At 39.4% G+C, this 19,232-nt stretch overlaps 1 protein-coding gene across 3 annotated transcripts; it reads left to right on the forward strand.

The window, feature by feature from the left end:
* The first annotated feature begins 354 nt into the window (after window positions 1–354).
* si:ch211-198m17.1 (protein HEG homolog 1) lies at window positions 355–18,912 on the forward strand. Of its 3 annotated transcripts, none has more exons than XM_014408058.3 (14): window positions 355–545; window positions 10,501–12,183; window positions 12,432–12,611; window positions 12,862–12,960; window positions 13,085–13,194; window positions 13,278–13,336; window positions 13,434–13,564; window positions 13,657–13,791; window positions 14,501–14,543; window positions 14,703–14,740; window positions 15,987–16,074; window positions 16,670–16,865; window positions 17,546–17,578; window positions 17,926–18,912. In XM_014408058.3, the coding sequence occupies exons 1-14, from the start codon at window positions 494–496 to the stop codon at window positions 18,052–18,054; spliced, it is 2,976 nt and encodes a 991-aa protein (XP_014263544.3). In that variant the 5' UTR covers window positions 355–493; the 3' UTR covers window positions 18,055–18,912. The 3 variants fall into 3 exon arrangements, with proteins under 3 accessions (XP_014263544.3, XP_076739499.1, XP_014263545.3); XM_076883384.1 differs by having other exon boundaries at window positions 10,501–10,854; XM_014408059.3 differs by lacking the exon at window positions 17,546–17,578.
* Window positions 18,913–19,232: the final 320 nt, after the last annotated feature.

Consider the following 19,232-nt stretch of genomic DNA (forward strand, 5'->3'; position numbering starts at 1 on the left):
GAGGATTTGTCTCAGAGCCTCTGAGGGGGGCAGCCCTAATTAACATCGTCACCGTGACCCCTTTGTTGTTTGATGCATTTTTCTTTGCGACTCTTTCGTCATTGATAAGGCGCTAATTGCTCTTTTTCAACTTTCACGTCATTGCAGAGCTAAAATTAGACTTGCACACTCTACCAAAGTCTTCTTCTGTGTTGTTGCTGGCAATAATTATAACCAAAGCCCTGGTCCGTGGGTGGAGGCAGAGCCATTGCAGCTCCGGTACAGTAATGATAAGTGACAGGACAGGCAGCCAATCAGAGGAGGGGATAAAGCTTTTAACCCTGTCAAAGTCTGCAGCTCCCAGTCTGAGATCCCCAGCCACCTGTAGCAGACCAGAGGAGACAGCGCCTGAAGTGAACCGTTATACACTGTTACACCCGCCGGACGCGAACTTCATAACCGGCTAACCACCTCTCTGAGGAGCGGCTTTACAAACTGTCAGAACAACTTAAAGATGTTTCTCATTTGTCTGTTTGCGGTGTTTCTCTTTGGTACTGCAGCCAAAGGTGAGTGAAGTTTACTTCCAACGGCGTTAGACACCGTGTAGTTACTGTTTATTGTTCTGTAGTTGGGATTAAATCTCCACGTGAAGCCTTAAATTGTGATCAACGAAATGTAATGTAAGTACTTTTAGTTAAAAATAACACACAGTAAAGGTAAAATCTTCCAAATTGTACTTTAATCCGTACAAGCCAAGCAGCAACAATATTAGAATTTATTTTAGGGTCAAAGTAAATATAGCCCCTCTTTAAATTTAGTGCTGATACATTACAGAATATTTCGCCTATTTCTAACAAGAAGAAATCTCATTTTACTGTGCACACTGTATGCATCTATAGTTAGATATTTTTATTATAAAATGCAAAGTGGATTTATCATTATTGGTCCCATGATTACATTTACATGACCTGTAGGACAATAAAAGGGATTATTCATACAGTATGGATGAATCCTTTTTTTTTAAATGTACACAGATACAAATATCCCAACTTCCCCAAAACGACAGTCATTTAAAATACAAGATGTTAGATTTAAACTAAAGTAAATCCTTAACATATTCATACTGCGGTGGATAAGTGGAAGAAAATGGGTGGATGGATATTTATACTGTTACAGTGAGTATACAATGTAGCTGCTACTTAAAAGGATGTTTCTCTTTCTTAATTAGGTTGTTACATTGTTTTTTCAACAGTGTTAATGCAAACAGCTTCATTACTTAATTTCAATTAGAATACGTGATTTATATAAGTTTTTAGTTATATTGAGTTATATTTTACTTATATTGAGGCAAGAAGAATGTAATTGGGCATTCTTGTTTAATTTAATGGTTTGATTTTTCTAAGCACAGAAAGCTCGTGGGGCCGTTGGTGTTGTGTTTAAATCCTTAATAGTGCCATTACTTCAGCTATGATTTAGTTAGACTTTGATTTTTCTGGATGGGTAATGTGGTTTCCAGCGCTTGTGTGGCCAGGAAAATTGTAAATGTTTAGCTATTAACAGGCCATTATGACTGAGACTGATGATTAATGACTCATGGTCAGTGTTCGTGTTCGCCTTTGTTGTACAAATGTTAATAAATCCAGTCTTCGTGTGCAGTAACCAAACTCACCTTCTAAAGAGTTTAAGGCCATTTATTGTGAGTTTGTTTAATAGTCAATTTAGGAAATTAAGGTTGAATAAAGTGCATAAACTTTTTTCCTTGGGTATACTATAATCAAACCACGTGACTTATCCCCAGTAAGTGCTGCACACTCAACTTTTTGTTTTTTAACTAGACTTTCATTGGTGGGGATTTTCCCCAGATAGTTTTGAACCTGACTCAACTCCTTCAGTGTGACTCAAAGCTCTCTGGGGGTGGACTCATGCCAGGGAGAAGGCATCGTTCAAACACCAGGCGACCCCCTGAAGCGCAACACACTCCACACACAAAGTTTACTCTGTGCACCCTCCAAACTGTAGTGAAGCTGCTCAAGTTATTCTGAGAAAAATCTTCACTAGAGCCTTTGTCACTAAACTTAACTGCAGTTAAATAAATCTGTCGCTCTTTCTATTATCTTGCCTCTCAAGTGGATCTTTGTGTTTTAAGCTCCTCGTATGATGACTGAGAGTAATTGTCGCTGTCATGTGCCGGAGTCTCACTTGAAGCCTGCAGGCTGCGTGTTTCTCTTTTCATGTCATGTGTTTACTTCTATAGCGACGCAGTTAAGCAGGCAGGGAGAAAACTGTGGGGAGCTGACGCACTTTAGCGAGTGTGAAGCGGCAGTAAAGAGTCCAGATGAAAAGACCTCCTGAAGGTTGTGCTCCTCCTCCTCTGAAGCTGCTGCCTCATGTTTTTGAGCCTCCTGTATGAAAGCAGCAGAGCACATTCAGTGCCTGTCTCTCCTCTTCCCGCTACTGCTTCCTCTCACGCCATGTGCTGCGTCTTGTCTGTTCCACGTGTCGTGTTTTCAGGCCAGTCATCATTAGGTCAGCATGGCAGACTCAGCAGTTAAGGAACAGATGTGGAAGTTAAAAAAAAAAGGAGTATTTTTCTATTGAGTTTCTCTTGTGGACAGTTTTTGATTCACACATTACTAACCCTGCTTTTGCAACAATCATTTGTCCTACAACACAATTGCCTCTAAGTTATTCTTTGCTTCTGAATAATGGTAATTGTTCTGCCATATTAAACATTCCTATCTGTGCTACTATCTGCTTCACTTTCTCATTTCCCTCCATCCTACCTCTTGGCACCCGGTTTTATATCCACTTCTCATCACGTTTTCGCTGCTGTTTCTTCTCCTTCTTTCCCTCCTCTGTCACAGTGTCCCTGCTGTATCCAGATGGATTAGACCTGCTTCAGGGCAGTAAATCTCACTCTGTAATTGGAAAGCATGTGCTGGCGGAGCTTTAATTGGATATGATATGTGCAGAAGCCCTGCAAGTGAGCTCTTGCTCCAGGGAGCCATCTGTTACTCCCAAGTTGCAGTAAAAGAGCCCTGTTTGCTCACATACAGAGAATAGAGAACTCATGTCTGTCTGGCTCCTCCCACTGTGGATACCACAAATTGGTCTGTCTGATAAGGAAGGGGCCAAAGAAAAGACTAGAGTATGACATAATCTTCTGGAATGAATAGAAACTCAGATTAGATATCAGGTCAGGTTCATGTATTTATGTGTTCATTTATTTAACTCCCACCTCTGCAGTAAATATGTTTCTATGCATGATGGCCAGCACATGTGGGTGTCAGGCATCAAGCAGCAGGAAGAGCTACCGTTCTGACCAAGATTACGTTTATATGATAATCCAGATGTAAGTAAGTAAAGATTTAGTAATAGACTTTATAACCTGTTTTTGGATCATAAAAAATAAAATGTGTGATAAAGAATTTAAGAGTTTAATGAAAGGACTTCAAACAATAATGACATACAATAATATACAATGCTATATTATAGCTAGCCTTTTAGATAGCATTTATTCAAGACATCCAAAATATAAAGATATTTAATATATTCATATATAAGACAATTAAAAATATTAAAGCCTTGCACCTTTATTAACCTACTGATAACCAACCAATAAGAAAAATGCATATTCTTGACTGTGAGCGGATGTTAGATGATGCTGCCTCCAGGTGGGGAATCTACATTTTTCCTTAGCATCCCAAGCCTGTGTGATTGAAGCTATAGCAACAGATTTTATATCAAGTGACAGCAACAACAACCAATCGCTAATTTAAGCTGTCTGGGAATCGACATGTTTTCTTAGAGACGTGTGGTTGTCGGGGGCTCAACAACTGACCTCTAGGCCTGTGTGATTAATGATCACAATCAAATTAAATTTAAGAATAATTTTTTTTTTCAACTTTTGCATTTGGGGGCACTTTTGCTTTCATTACAGTAATGCGTCAAAGTGATTCAGCATCATGCCCTTCTATGATTTAGGCTATCAGTTGCATAAATATTAGGTACACCAAGCTTGAATTACTGCAGTTTTCTATCTGAACCAATAAATTCTGGTTTTAAGGTATTGACGAAAAAGTGCAGTAATCCTGGGTGCTGATAGACTGGATTTATTATATAACTTGGAAAAAAAAATACTTGCAGTAGTTAAAAAGCTGTAAATGCAAATTGTTTGTTGCTACTAACAAAAAGTTGTCTGTTAATTTAATATTTGCTACTCTTATCAGTTCTGTCTCCTCCTCTGAAGCTGCTGCCTCATGTTACTGTAGACTGTAGTTAATCATATGATTAACTACTCTATCCAGCTTCTGAGGCATCTGTGTGCATCCTCTTATCAGAACTGTTAACATGAGACAGTTAGCTGCATGACTGACTGTTGGTTAATGAATATTAAAAGTCTCTCTGTGTCCTGTAAGGACGCTCCTGCTCAAGTGGCATCAGCTGTGTAGCTTTGATGTGGCCTCCCTCAGTCCTGGTTTTACCCCTCTGTGGATACAGCAAGAAACTGACCTGTGTGTGTATCTGTCAGTGCTCCATGACATTTAAAACAGCTTTTAAATACCAGGAGGTCATAAAACAGCATGCAAGACTTGTTCGCTCCCATTAACCTACAAAGTGTGCGCAGTAATTAGCTGCGAGCCATGGTCCAGTATGCCTGTAGCATTTTTGCCTTGGAACAGCATGTTTCAGATGTCATTTTAGATGATTTTAGGCGCACGACCACTGCACACACTATTGGCCAGACTCTTCTTTCTCCTTAATGAGATCCTGGCTTCTGGCTTCGGGCTCTTCCTGGCTATTGGGTCACAACCTGTCAGTTCATCTCCTGCTCTGTGTGCAGTCTTTGATCAGCTGGTCCAGCTCTGTGCTGCTGGACGTAATAGACAATTATTTCAAGACTGCAGTTTGCACTAATGAACTGAACGAACAGTTTCATAGCAACACAGAAGAGAGGAGAGTCTTTGTCTGCAGCGCTGTACTGTTCCTTCTAGATTCCACTGGCCCTCGCCCAGTGTTATCGACAATGACGACCATGTATTATCTGGGAGTGGCAGCATTGAGAGGAAGTTAAGGATGTGTGTTTGGGGAACAGGATCTAACGGTCTGTTCATGAGCAGGTACTTTATAGAAATTCTACTGCGTCACTAAAGCCCTGAACTGAAACATGAGCATCAGTGCCAAAGTCTTGTTCTGTCTCTTTCTATTTCTGGCGAAGCTTCGGCAGCTAGAAACAAACATCTCCTTGACTACAGATAAACTTCCCCATTGTGCTTGTTTGATGTTAGCATTGAGAAAATAAAGGGAAAGATAAAGGTGGACAGTCACAGGAGCTTTTAGCGATAGTTTATTAAACATCCTTATTGGAATCGGAGCAAAGCCGGACCTTCTTATCCATATCCTCCCGAGTGTGTGTTCACAGGTCGACCTTAACCCCACTTGTCACCCTGCCTGTCCCAGTCATCTCTTTTATATTTGCAGGGGATTACCCGGCTGTAGGCTAAATCCTTAGAGACAAGGCTGCCTGTTAGGCTTGCAACACAGAGTGTGCTCTTAATTACTCTTCTTTCAACAATACTACTCACTGATTGTCTGTTTGGACTGGGTCTTGGGTTTTTGGTAACCTTTTCCATTATGGCAACTTGCCAACTGAAAAATAAAGGCCTTAGGCTGGGCCTTACTACACGTAGTTTGGAAATGATGTGGTCTGTGGTCAGGCGGGCACAATTTGTTGCTATTGTGCCATCAGTCTTCAGCCAGGACGTCATCGAAGTGTACTGTTCTGTACGGACTTTTTCAGACAATGTTTCCATGTGAATGGAATTGGAGAAGCGGCAATAAACAAACAATAATATGAAAATGAGGACAAAAAGAGAACCATCATATTTGTGTTTCTCATGACATATGCATTCATATCCGTGACACCCTATTGTCTGTTACTTCCCTCTGTCCATAAACAAACTATTGTTTTTATGATGTGACCGTAGCATGAACTAATCTTCATTCAGATAAATATCCGAACACTCAATGTATCAGCAACGCTTTTAGATATTACCGTCCCTGCATTTTGGTTCCAGTTTCTTTCCAAGTATTAAGCTGTAAGATGAGACAGAGCTCTGACAAATCACGACTATTGCTTCTGAAAGCAAGATATTTCTTTTGTTTCCTTGTCATAAAAGCGAGAATGAATAACAGAAAATAAACAATAAATCAAACATTTGCGTTGGTATCTGCTGTTTGCCAAATCATTATGTTAAACTTAAATATCGACCCAGAATTTCACAATCAGTACAACCCTACTTTAAATGGCTGTTAAAGTACACCGCTAAATTCAATTACTTTTTACTGCTGCCAAGACATTTATCTATAACTAATCCTCAAACGGACAAAGTGCTTTCATGTCTTGGTAATTAAATCTGCATTTCATTTAGTTATTGCCACATCAGTGTTTGTAAACAATATGTCCGCAGACGAAGCCAGATGTCTTTCACTGCCTGAGTTGTTTTTCCAGTTTTGCGTGGCTAAAGTGGCAGATAGTTATTAAATAACATGCAGTAAGGAACCTCTTGGTTTGTTTATGTGATTATGGCATTGCATGTGAACATACTTCCCATTCAAGTGCAGTGGTTACATTGCATTTATATGTATATATCCTTCTCCTCTGCAGCTCATGGTGTCAGTATTCGGTGATTTAAATTAAGATTAGATATAAGTTGTGATTTGATTTGTAAGATTTTGTATTAACCCAATCAAAATATTACAGCTTTGTTACAACAATGCCAGAAACCTGACCCCAGTGACCTTAAAATGAATAACCATTAATCATTGATAGTTAAGTACTGTTAACTAGCAACAGGCCTCTGGGTGTGAAAAAGGAAGAGACAAATTTGACAGAGAGGCAGTCAATTGATTTGGACTTTGATGTTAAAACTCCAAATGTCCAACTCCATCCTAAAATTGACAGACTAAAAAAACTGTTTTTGTGTCTATAGTTGATTTTTTGCATCGTAAGAGGAAGCGGTGCATTTTTTTTAATTCATCCATCTCTCCAACAAGACTACTCGAGCATTATTGGCAGTGACCAAAATGCTAAAGTCGATGTTTCAAAAGTCAGAGCTGAGGAACAAATGGGTGATGTCATGGTGGTTTAATATACAGTCTGTGACTAACACTCACCATTACTTTGACAGTAAAAAGAAAAACCACTTCCCAATTGATGACTATTGACACATCAGATACAGCTAAAATAAACAAAATAAAATACATATTGTACTTTATAATGCTTTCTTTCTGGCGGCAGTGTAAGGCCAAGAGATTTCACATCTGTTAAAAATGATTTTAAAGATTGGATGACGTGACGCTGCGGTTGGAATACTGCGGTGGGTACTATTATCTCTCCATATCTCCAAATTTGGAAACTTATTTGACAGCATTGGGTTAGCATACATTTGCTTGCCAATTAGCTCTGAGCACAACTGTAGCTAATGTTAGGAATGGTAAATGGCCTGCATTTGTATAGCGCTTTACTCAGTCCCTAGGGACCCCAAAGCGCTTTACACTACATTCAGTCATTCACCCATTCACACACACATTCACACACTGGCAATGGCAAGCTACATTGTAGCCACAGCTGCCCTGGGGCGCACTGACTTTAGTTCCTTATTTTAAATGACATTGATACATATTTACCAAGGCGATACTTAAAAACTACTGCAACTCATGGAGACTGCCTGTAAACTTTCCAATCTGACCAGTATATAGAAATACTGATAACAAACGATAAGGCTCTTTGACAAAGTTTACTATGACTCCTTATACTTAGAATAAGTGCTACTATTATTTTATTTTATTTTTTTGCTACTTCTATGGGGTCAACAAGATTAATTGCAATTGTAGAATAATGCTGTGTACTAAATTGGCAGTGCTACTAAAATGTTCAGAATTTGCAGTGCCTCAAATCAGCACGGAAATGCACCTGCTGCTGGCAGTGACATTAACTCGGCTGTAGTGGAGTCACGCACCTGACAGGATGGTGTGCTTAGCTGAAACTGGCTGTTTAGTTTCAGTTAAAGCAAAACAGTTTATCTAGAGTTTATCTAGTTCTGCCACTCCTTTAATTTATGATCACTGAAAACGTCAACTGTGACAGTTGAATTTCAACTATAATTTGTTACTTCTTTATCTATTTAACTGCTCAATGTCTTATTTTTGTCTTCCAGTACATGACTTTTGAGGTTGGGTATAGGTGTGTGCTCACTGAATGCATCACAGGGTGTGTCATGTTGGAGCCTCTGGTTTTTCATCTTTAAATGAGCCTCGGTTACTAAGTGATAAAGACATTAGGTCACACACTGGCCTTGTGCACACAGTGTAATCAAATAAAGCTCAGGATCTGATATTAGTCTTGATTTTTTCACCACTGGAGAAAACTATTTGTGTAAGGCGTCCACCCATCTGACTCCTGGCAGTAGAATATCTATCCTCTCTGGCTGCTGAAAAAACATGCTTTGAATGTAATCACTCATTATCAAAGACCGCCTACTGTTTGTACTGTTCCTAAAGAATGGGAACAGGCTAAATAAGAACAGGCGTCAGAACAGCACAGTGAACAAACAGAAGGCAGCTTGTTTACGGTAGTTCTTATCAACAAATTCAGTATTTTTTTCAACTGTTCTATGTGCTGTGTTTTAGATTTTTATTTAAGTCATGACCTCGTGTGATTACAGCTTAAAGTCCTTGTCCATCAAAGTAACAGGGTCAACTGTTGCTGTGGTGGACAGTCCTGTCGACTTTACTGTTTAGGTTGGCTCTCATTGTGTGATTTTCAGCAGGATAATTCTGCAAATTTCAGTTAAAAAAGGATCTCTGTACAAGTCTGAGATGGTTTTAAGATAAGATAAGATAAGATAAGATAACCTTTATTAGTCCCACACGTGGGAAATTTGTTTTGTCACAGCAGGAAGTGGACAGTGCAAAAGTTATGAGGCAAAAATTAGAATACAATAAGAATAAATACAGTACACAACTGTACAGAATAGAATAAAATAAAATACTATATACAGTAGAATAAAATAAAATAAATATACAATAAGATAAGAATAGAATACAAATACAAATACTATATACAACTGAGTAAAAATACAACGATGACAGAAAGGATTATTGCACTTAGTATTATTGCATATGTATGGATGTGTGTGCTTGATCAGTTAAAGTCTTTATTATGGAGTCTGACAGCAGTGGGGAGGAAAGACCTGCGAAATCTCTCCGTCCCACACCGTGGGTGCCGCAGTCTCCCACTGAAGGAGCTGCTCAGTGCTGTCACAGTCTGCTGCATGGGGTGGGAGATGTTGTCCATCAGGGATGACAGCTTAGCCGCCGTTCTCCTGTCACTCACCACCTCCACTGGGTCCAGAGGGCATCCTAGAACAGAGCTGGCCCTTCGGATCACCCTGTTCACCCTGTTCACCCTGTTTTGACATATGCAGAGGAGGGGTAGTGGATATGTTGTAAAGATGTTTAGCATGGAGCTACCAGGCAGGAGGAAAAGAGGAAGACAACAGATGAGATTTATGGATGTAGTGAAGAAGGACAAGCAGAAGGCTGGTATGACAGAAGAGGATGCTAGGGATGGGGTTTGGTTGAGATGGAGGTAGATGATGTGCTATTGGAGCAGCAACTAGCTGGTGAAAGAAGTGGAGTATTTACGACGTAAAGAAGGACATGTCCCCCAAGAAATGCTAGAAAGAAAAAACACACACACTTTAGTCAGTAGACATACCTGTTGGACAAAAACACAACGTCAAATTTTATTTGTGACTGAATACTCTTGAACATTCATTTATATATTGTTGATAAAATTGTACATAAGTAACACATTTTTGTTTTAAAACCTCATCAACTATTTTACTGAAAGGTGATGCAATTTGGTGTTTTCAGCATACTTGCCTAGATGCCACAGCAGCAGAAGTCCTTTCATTTTTAATCTAGAGTAAAGGGCATCTGGACTTGAAAAGCATTGATAACATTTTCAATGTCAATTTAATTCAGTCCACGAGTAAACAACTACCCGCTCCACTACAGGTGGGATTGATTTAAATAGGAGAGTGTCTTTTCTTTTAGACATTGGATGTTTAGCATTAAAATCTGGACTAAACACTTATGCCTGAATTATACCTGAATCTATGTCGTAACTTGGGGCATAACCGATAACCCCTCTTAAGCTTACACCACAACCTTCCACGCCATTCAGTCAGTGCGGACTTCATCGGTCCAACATGTAGTTACATTTCTTGGGAGGGGCACTTCAGGTTACGTGGAAGGTTATGGCAGATTTAAGAAGGCTTTTCGGTTGCATTGTAAGTTATGACGTAGATTTCCCACTAAAGAATAGTTGAGGCAGTATATATATATCTGTCCTATACATGCCCTTTTTAAAAAAAATCATTTTACTGTGGCAAGCTTTGGACTTGAAGAGAAGGTAAAAATCTGATTATTTTTGTGCTTTTGTGTTCATTCTAGGAGAAACAACTGAATCAAATCCAAGCAGTGCCCTCACAGACGGCGGCTTGACAACTGCTTCAGAAGTGACTAGAGCAACAGAAAGTACTACTCGAGAATTCACAACTGTGCACACAACTCTGACCAATGCAGAGACAATTAATCTGAGCACTCAGTCCATGATCACTACTAATACTACGGTTACTGAGAACGGTACTGTGACCACTGGCAGCCCAGCTCCCTCTCCATCACCTCCAACCACTGACGCAAGCATGTCGACTGCAAGGCCAGGGACGAGCAATCCTACCAGCGATAGCGAGACTGCAAATACAACCACGGTTCCTGTTCCAGCCACGAATCAAACAATGAGCACAAGTACATTGATCCCACACACAACTACCAACATATCTCTAAGTACACCACACTCCACCAATGGCACAACTGGAAGTACATCAATCACACAGACTAACAATGACACCACTAGTAGCACAGCAGTTACAGACACTGGGAACGGCACAATGATGACATATTCAACCACCTACACAACTCGTAGTACACCGTACACCAACAATGACACATCTGCGAGCACAACAGTGACAAACTCAACCTCTCACACAATTGCAAGTACGCCTGTGACCCAGACTAGCAATGACACCACTGTTAGCACACCAATGACCAACACCAGCAATGACACAACTACAGTTATGCCAGTCACAAACTCAACTACCCACACAATTGCAAGTACACCAGTCACCCAGACTAACAATGACACCACTGTTAGCACACCAATTACAAACACCAGCAATGACACAACTACAGTTACGCCAATCACAAACTCAACTACCCACACAATTGCAAGTACACCAGTCACCCAGACTAACAATGACACCACTGTTAGCACACCAATGACCAACACCAGCAATGACACAACTACAGTTATGCCAATCACAAACTCAACTACCCACACAATTGCAAGTACACCAGTCACCCAGACTAACAACACCACTGCCAGTACACCAATTACAAACACCAGCAATAACACATCTACAAGTGCACCAGTGACAAACTCAACCTCTCACACAATTGCAAGTACACCTGTGACCCAGACTAACAATGACACCACTGTTAGCACACCAATGACCAACACCAGTAATGACACAACTACAGTTATGCCAGTCACAAACACAACCATCAACATAACTGCAAGTACACCAGTCACCCAGACTAACAACGACACCACTGCCAGTACACCATTTACACACACAAGCAACAGCACGGCTATGGTTACATCTCCCACAAGCAACCATTCAACTAACATTACTCCAGTCACACCCACAAGCAACAACACAACTTTTATTACAGCAACTACACCACTAAGCAACATCACAACTTCAACTACTGAAGAAACCAGCAACAGCACAGCAATTACAACAACACTCACCCCAGTAAGCTCTACAGCTGTGTTAACTCCAACTACTCAACCAAACACTACTAACACCTCTCCTGAGACTGCTGCATCTACTACCGCACCCTTGTCCTCAACTGCTGCCATAAACACAACACTCACAGCTGGAACCTCACCCTCTTCACCCACCACCATCTCCAACTCCAGCTCTTTCCCTCCAAGCACCTCCCCAGGCAATAGCACCGTACCCCCCAGTGGAAATGCCACCACCCTTAGTCCCTCAACAGCAAGCTCAGGAGGTAATACTAACAGCATGATACATGTTGATGTGTTCTTGTAAATAATATACTATATCATGGAGGTGAGAAGGAAATTCATGACAATCCATCCAGTATTTCATGAGAGTGCATACTAGGATATAGGTTAAAGTAAGGTATTGTGTTTATTAAATATGCATATTCACACAGTACCATACTTTAATACCCATATCCATGTATTTTCTATCTCTATTTCTGATCTGATTGTTTCTCTTCTTTTGATGATATAGTGACAAATCACACTGCAGTAACTGCAACTACAACTCTTTCAACTGAAGCTAGTGGCATTACAACTGCCATTCCAACCACCGTCTCTAACATCACAACCACCACCCTGCAACCAACACAGATCACTACCAGCAACCAAACCACTCCAGCTCCACCCACCACTACGCAGAGTCCAGTCATAGGTTTGTACCTTTAAATTGCTTTTCCATAGACTAGAATACACATTATGAAATCAGACATGCACCTTGACATGAATAATAATGTTCCCACATATCCTGGAGATATAAAGAAGCAACTGTTAGCTTGCAAAAAAATGTTATATAAAAGCTGTATATAACTTCTTTTTGTGCTCACTCCATGTGGGTATTTTGTAATTAACAAAACAGAAATAACATTTGTTTATGGGATACATTTTCTTTTCTTGCTTGCCAGTGTGTCCAGCTGTCCCATGTCCACTTGAAAGCGTCTGTCTTAATGGCACTTGCCAGTGTCTCACTGGTACCTACCTGCTGAATGGACATTGTGTACCTGGTAAAAAAAAATTAAAACATTTTATGTCTGTTCAGACAAAAAGTCTAATGCGTAAATGAAAGTGTAATTGGGTGTTAATAGTGAATTTGTCGCCTTATATTCTCTTTTCCTCTTCATCACGCAGCCCATGTGTTCCCAGGGAGGCTTCATCTTACCACCTTAACATTTCAAAATGAAATGTTCAACAGGTCTTCAAAGATATTCCAGATGACGGCTGCTGAAATTTCAGCAACAGTAGGTTATGAAGACAGAAACATGTTGGGTAGCTCTAGAATTTGTCAACTTAATCAATAAACTGTGTTTATTCTGTTTCACAGCTTAGCGATATCCTCAAGAAACAGCCAGGGTATATCCGGTCTGATGTTGTGCAACTTGAGTGAGTACATGTTTCACTTTCCTGTTATACAAAGATGCGATGCCACATGTTAAAAAAGGTGTCTAACCTCTGTTGGTTGTTTTCTATAAATCTCCAGACCAGGTAGCGTGCAAGCAACTGTAAATAATGTGTTTAGTGACACCACTGAAAATCAAACTACCGTTAATAACGCCATAAATGAAGCTATAAAAACTTCCACTGGACTTCTGGGTCAAGCTACATATACAAGTAAATGCTGACTACATTCTATACAAGTCAAGTGATCAGTTAATAACGTATCTTTGATTTACATAGCCTGTTCTGTTCTCGCCCCTTCTTAGGTATAAACCTGTGTGAGCTGAGCCCATTACCTTGTGAAGTCTCCACTACAGTATGCACAAATACAAATGGCCAGGCTGCTTGTGCCTGTAAAGATGGCTACATCTCCAATGTGTACTCAAACACTAGTTGCAAAGGTAAAAGTGACTATTTCGGATTATTACTTTTTCCGTAATCCAGACCTGTGTTGGATTTAAATGAGGAAACTACCACATGCTCTAGTATTTACATCAAGTCTTTAATGTTTTTTTTTGCCTTCACAACATCCTGCTGCAATAGTATTATACATTAAAGGCTCATGCATGGACCACTAAAGCTGACCACCTGCAGCTTTTAAGACTAAGCTCAAGCGAAATTTCCCGAGCTCGTCTACAGTCACGAGAACTGTAACAAAACCTTCTTATCCTTGCAAAAAAAATTCTGTGTGGGAATGAGAAGAAGAATCAACAGGGAGTGACACTCACGTACAAGGTCAAGAGCTATAGCCTTTTCTCCATGCCGACCCCTGACACTTCCTTCATTTATCTCTCTAATTCATTTCTTTTTAATGGGGATGTTTCCCTGGAAACATGTGGAAGAATTGCAGCTTTGCCTCTGTGTGTAGGGTTGTGACCAAGGAGATCGGCTATAGGAAATACTGTTAAAGAATAAGACCGTAGGCCTCAAACAAATCCAGCATACAACTCGTAAACTGTTTAATAGCAAGCCTTTAAGTGAAGAGACTCCCAGAGTGCTCCTATTTTTGGATGTGCCATCATGAGCGCTAAATGTTTCTGTCCAGTGAATCTGAAACATTCATTGGTCAAAGCATTATCTCTAAGTTACAATTGCTATTTCTTTTTGCAGCGTGTCCAAGCGGACAGAGGCCAGTGGGAGAAGTGTGTGAAGCGTAAGTACACACATTTTTTAAAATTCTGTCTTCTGGTTTTGCACGTCTTCCCACTGGAGCACAGTATTAAAATATGGCTCCCCCATGTGGATTTATTGTTGAACTCCATTATGGTTCTGGGGAGTTCTGAAATGTGAATGTCACTGTGCTTTCTTTCAGATGTCCCTTTGGGTATGCTGGATTCAACTGCAATGACTGTGAGTATAACATCAGTATTACAAAGGGGAAATGCTAAAGAAGCAGAACTCATATAGACTGCACAGTATATGGACTGGTTCCTATATAGCGATTTTCTGCTTTCCCAGAGTACTCAAAGAGCTCTATACAACATGCCACATTCACCCATTCACACAAGCACTGTCTTCTATGTTTGTTTTAGTGCTTAGTTAGTGCTTTCTAACTACCATTCACACACATTCATACTCTGATGGATGCATTGGAGAGCATCTTGGGGTTAGTATCTTTCCCAAGGATATTTGGAATGCAGACTAGTGGGAGCCAGGGATCGAACTACCAACCTTCCGATCAGTAGATTATTTAAATATATATCTGAGATTTCTAACTAGGATATATTAATACCTAAGGGAATACTTCTGAAGTAGCCACAGGGATATGTTAAAAGTTCTACTGTTTAGTTGAATAACTAAGTGGCTCTAAATATGTTAGACAGCCAAAGGTTATACATAAGGGATTAAAATAAAGGGCTGTCAAAAAGTATTTACCCGCTTCCTGATTTCTTTTTTTTTTTACATCGTTGTCACACATGTTTCGACTCATCAAACTGATTGTAATATTGGACAAATATCACCAGAGTAAATACAAAATGCTGTTTTTAAAAGGTGATTTCATTTGCCATATCAAATCTTTGTGTTCCCCAAGACTTTTGGGAAAATATTCTTTGGACTGATGAGACAAAAGTTTAACCTTTCAGAAGGTTACTAGAGCTATTGTCCTAGTCAAATTCAGGTCCATGGCGTGAATTAAACTGGCTGGAAAAACCTCCAATGTGGCTGAATAAAAACAATTCTGCAAAGAAGAGTGAGCCAACATTTCTCCACAGTGAAGTAAAAGACTCATTGTCTGTTTCTGCAAATGCTTGATTGAAGCACTTGCTCCCAGTGGTGTTACTACCAATTATTAGCTGTTGTTTTCTTTATGTAGGGCTAGGTACAGTACGTTTGGTTAGTCCTTTTCCCTTAATAAATAAAATAATCTTTTAAAACTGCACTTTGAATTTTCTCGGGTTATGATTAGCTAATATTACGATTCGTTTGGTGATCTGAAAGTTACACAGTAGTCAAATTGATGAATGGTTTTGTAAGATGAAAGTAGAATACATCCAGTTTAAAATGAGTTTCAATAAGTACAAAATGATGAATAGTGTTGATGAAGGTGTTCTTGGGTCCATCTGACAGCACAATGTTTTTAATTGTGTCTTCACAGCGGCCCTGCTGGCAGTGGTGATCATTTCCTGCGTACTAGGAGGAATTCTACTCATTCTTATCCTGGCTTTGCTCATATACTGCTGCTGGTAAGAATATTATAGATCACTTATACCCCCCCCCCCCAAACATTGCTCATATGTACTGATTGCCTGTGATTCACACTGAAAGATAATGAAGTCGCTCTGCATCTTACAGCTCCAGTTATCTGTGCAAATGGTCGTTTGTAGCTTGGACTAGATTGGCTGGAAATGGGCAAGTTGTCATTTGCCCAGAATAATAAATAAAATGGCTATTAAAAATCTTTAGGACTCGGGGCCAAAGTTGTGATTATATTCTGCACTCCTGTGAAAAACAAAAGCCTCAATCATGTTAATTTTTCTCTATGAAAAACTATACTTAACTAAAGACTTAGTGTGTCTGCAGAACTGAATCCAAAACTGTTGGACCAGAAGACGGAATAGTTTTTAAAAACTGACACAAATTTTAAGATTTTAAAAAACCTCAAGACTTTGTGTATATGCGGCAACTATAGCATTAGCAAGCACGAGTAACAAAATTGCTCAGCTGCAGTTAATAATAAACGATTGTTGCTGTGGGAGTTCACTGCTTGAATTTAAAAAATAAAGCAAGATATAAAATAGAACATAAAATGTGACTGTTGTTCTATTTTCTGTATGTCAGGAGGCTGTGCTCAAATAGAAAGCAAGACATTAGCAGCAGCCCTTACTCAACAGAAGACTTAAACCAGCCCTGGCCTACTGGCATCATGCCCATCCCCCGTGCCAACAGTAAATGGGATGGAGCTCCTCCTATAGAGATGACAGAAGGGGGCAGCAGTAATGTCCTGGTGGACAAAAGGCATCAAAGCAACGGAATGGTGAGTTACCGCAGCTGTTTTTCTGCTGTCTCAGTTATTTACTGCTAATCCTCAGTCTGAAAGTCCTGCATATTGTTGCTTACTAACTAAATCAAATGTTTGTTCATTCAGTTGCTTCATTATCTCACATCTAGATTGCATCTGCTTATTAACCCACTCAGTAAACAAGGATTTGCAGGTTGAAAACAAAACAAATTGCATGGAGATGGAACATGAAACAGTACTTATATCAAAAAAGTTTTTACTATAAGCCTCATGCACATAAATACATTTAAACAAGTGCTTTTTTCTATGCTTAAGAACTTAAAATATTTACACACTCACATGGATGTACTGGGGACAACTTCAGTAACTTGTCCAAAGATACTTCAACACACAGGCTGGGAAAAACCAGGAACTGACCCACCAATCTATTGATTAGTAGGCAACGATCGCTAGCTCTCAACCTACAGCTGCAACTATGTGTGGGTAGAGCTTGCTTTCTGGCAGATTTAGCTAGACTAGACCTTTGTTTTTGACCTGCAAATTAATAACTGGGCACATAACCTTCTTGCATCACTACCCAGATAAATCAGATGCTTTGATGATGCATTTTAACTCCTGTGATCGTAAATAAAGTGCTAGCATGTAGCCCCCTGCCACGCTCCCTGCTTTGCCTGACTCCCAGTATGTTGCTTTAGGGGTTTCAGCGGAAGCAGAAAGGATGGAAAAAGGTAAGGCATGGCTTTGCTTTTAGATTCTTGATTTGCCTTGATACACCCCTGCTGATAACTTAGAGATGCCAGAGTGAGAAGGTGATGGGTTTTCTGGGTGATGGGGAGCTTTAACGGGGATTTCTCAGCAGTGCGCTTTCATCTTCACACTAAATCCAGCATGTTCAAAGAAATTCATCTGACAATATTTTTGGGAGTAGTGATAAATAATTTTTCAGTCTACACTGGTGACTGGGGTTACCTTTGTGTGTGGGTCTTGAGTTTTGTGGGTTTAAAAGTGTGTGAACCTATGAAGTCCCTGCTTCTTTATGAAAGTGTCACACTCACTCCTTCTACTGACTTTTCAGACGGGATCGTACGATCTCAACCCAGAAGAAATGATGACCTTCAAAGGTAAAAATACATCTCGTTACTCGTATCTGGTTCAAGGCCATGAAAATCCTTACTTCTTACCTGGAGACGAGAAGAAAAACTGAAACGAAAACACTAAAACCTACAAATGAGCGAGGAAGACGGGATCAAAAAGAAGTAACTGGTTTGAAACTCTGGGACTACAGATACATATCCTGAGAAGAGTTATTTATAAAGATACTTTACCCTCTGAGCTTATCTGCATTAATGATGAATCACAAATGACATTTAAAAAAAAAAATCTTGAAAATTACCAAAGAGATTCATTTGTGTGCATCATGTCTGCTCTTAATGGTTACAACCAGTGGATGTCGCTGTTGCTCCTTACATTCATATATAGTATAATAACAGTTTTTTTAACAACAGAGCTGACTTTTAATCCTTATTTTATGCTTTGATGAATTCAAAAAGAATTTTAAAAATGAAGCATCTTATTTTGCTAATTGCACTAAAGTATATAATAAGTTTACTATTAGTTTTTATATAAATCAGAGGTAAATTGAATGTGGGTTCTTATGGGGTACCTGCTATTTTTCCTAAAAGGATGTGATTTTTTTTTTTTTTGTATTAAGCAAATCGTGAATGACTAAAGGGGCTGGATCCCTGTTTGGGAGTATTTAAAGGGATTTATGTTGTAGCAGTCTGTATCTGTTGAAGCTACACTTGCAAAATGTGCCTGTTTAATAGTCTGTTTGATGAATAGGAAACATTGTGCTAAGCTGGCAAAAAGAAGAAGCCTGTCTGCTTTTTTTCGATGTGCCAAAAATCATTTGTAAACATTTTTTTAAGGATTCTGTATAAATTATATATATTTATCTTTGTGCTTCTGAGAGAATGGACTGTTTTATAAGTGTGTGTTTTTGTAAAGAAAAAGACTGTGTGCACACATCCAGCAGAAATAAATTAATTTAAAGAGCCTTGCACTTGGTTTTCATCATTCACATATGTGAGTCAGTGTAACTGTAGATTTTGTTGTAAAATTATAAATATATGTAACCAAAACAAAGAATTACCAACTTGGAATATAGAGCTACAAGAATATTATGGCTGCATGCAGCTTGCACTAAACTCCCACTAAAAGCTCACGTTGTCCAGTCCAGAAACTGTTAAATATTATTTTAAACCAGGTGTTTTGTGCACAGTGGAATTAAAAAAATGTGGGTTATATTAAACGACTGTAGGTTGTAGTCGATTAACAATAAGTAGCTGTTTTTGTTCAAGAGGACTTCAGTCTTTGGGACCT

Source organism: Maylandia zebra, linkage group LG4 (assembly GCF_041146795.1).
Source record: "Maylandia zebra isolate NMK-2024a linkage group LG4, Mzebra_GT3a, whole genome shotgun sequence".
NCBI classification, from domain to species: Eukaryota; Metazoa; Chordata; class Actinopteri; order Cichliformes; family Cichlidae; genus Maylandia; species Maylandia zebra.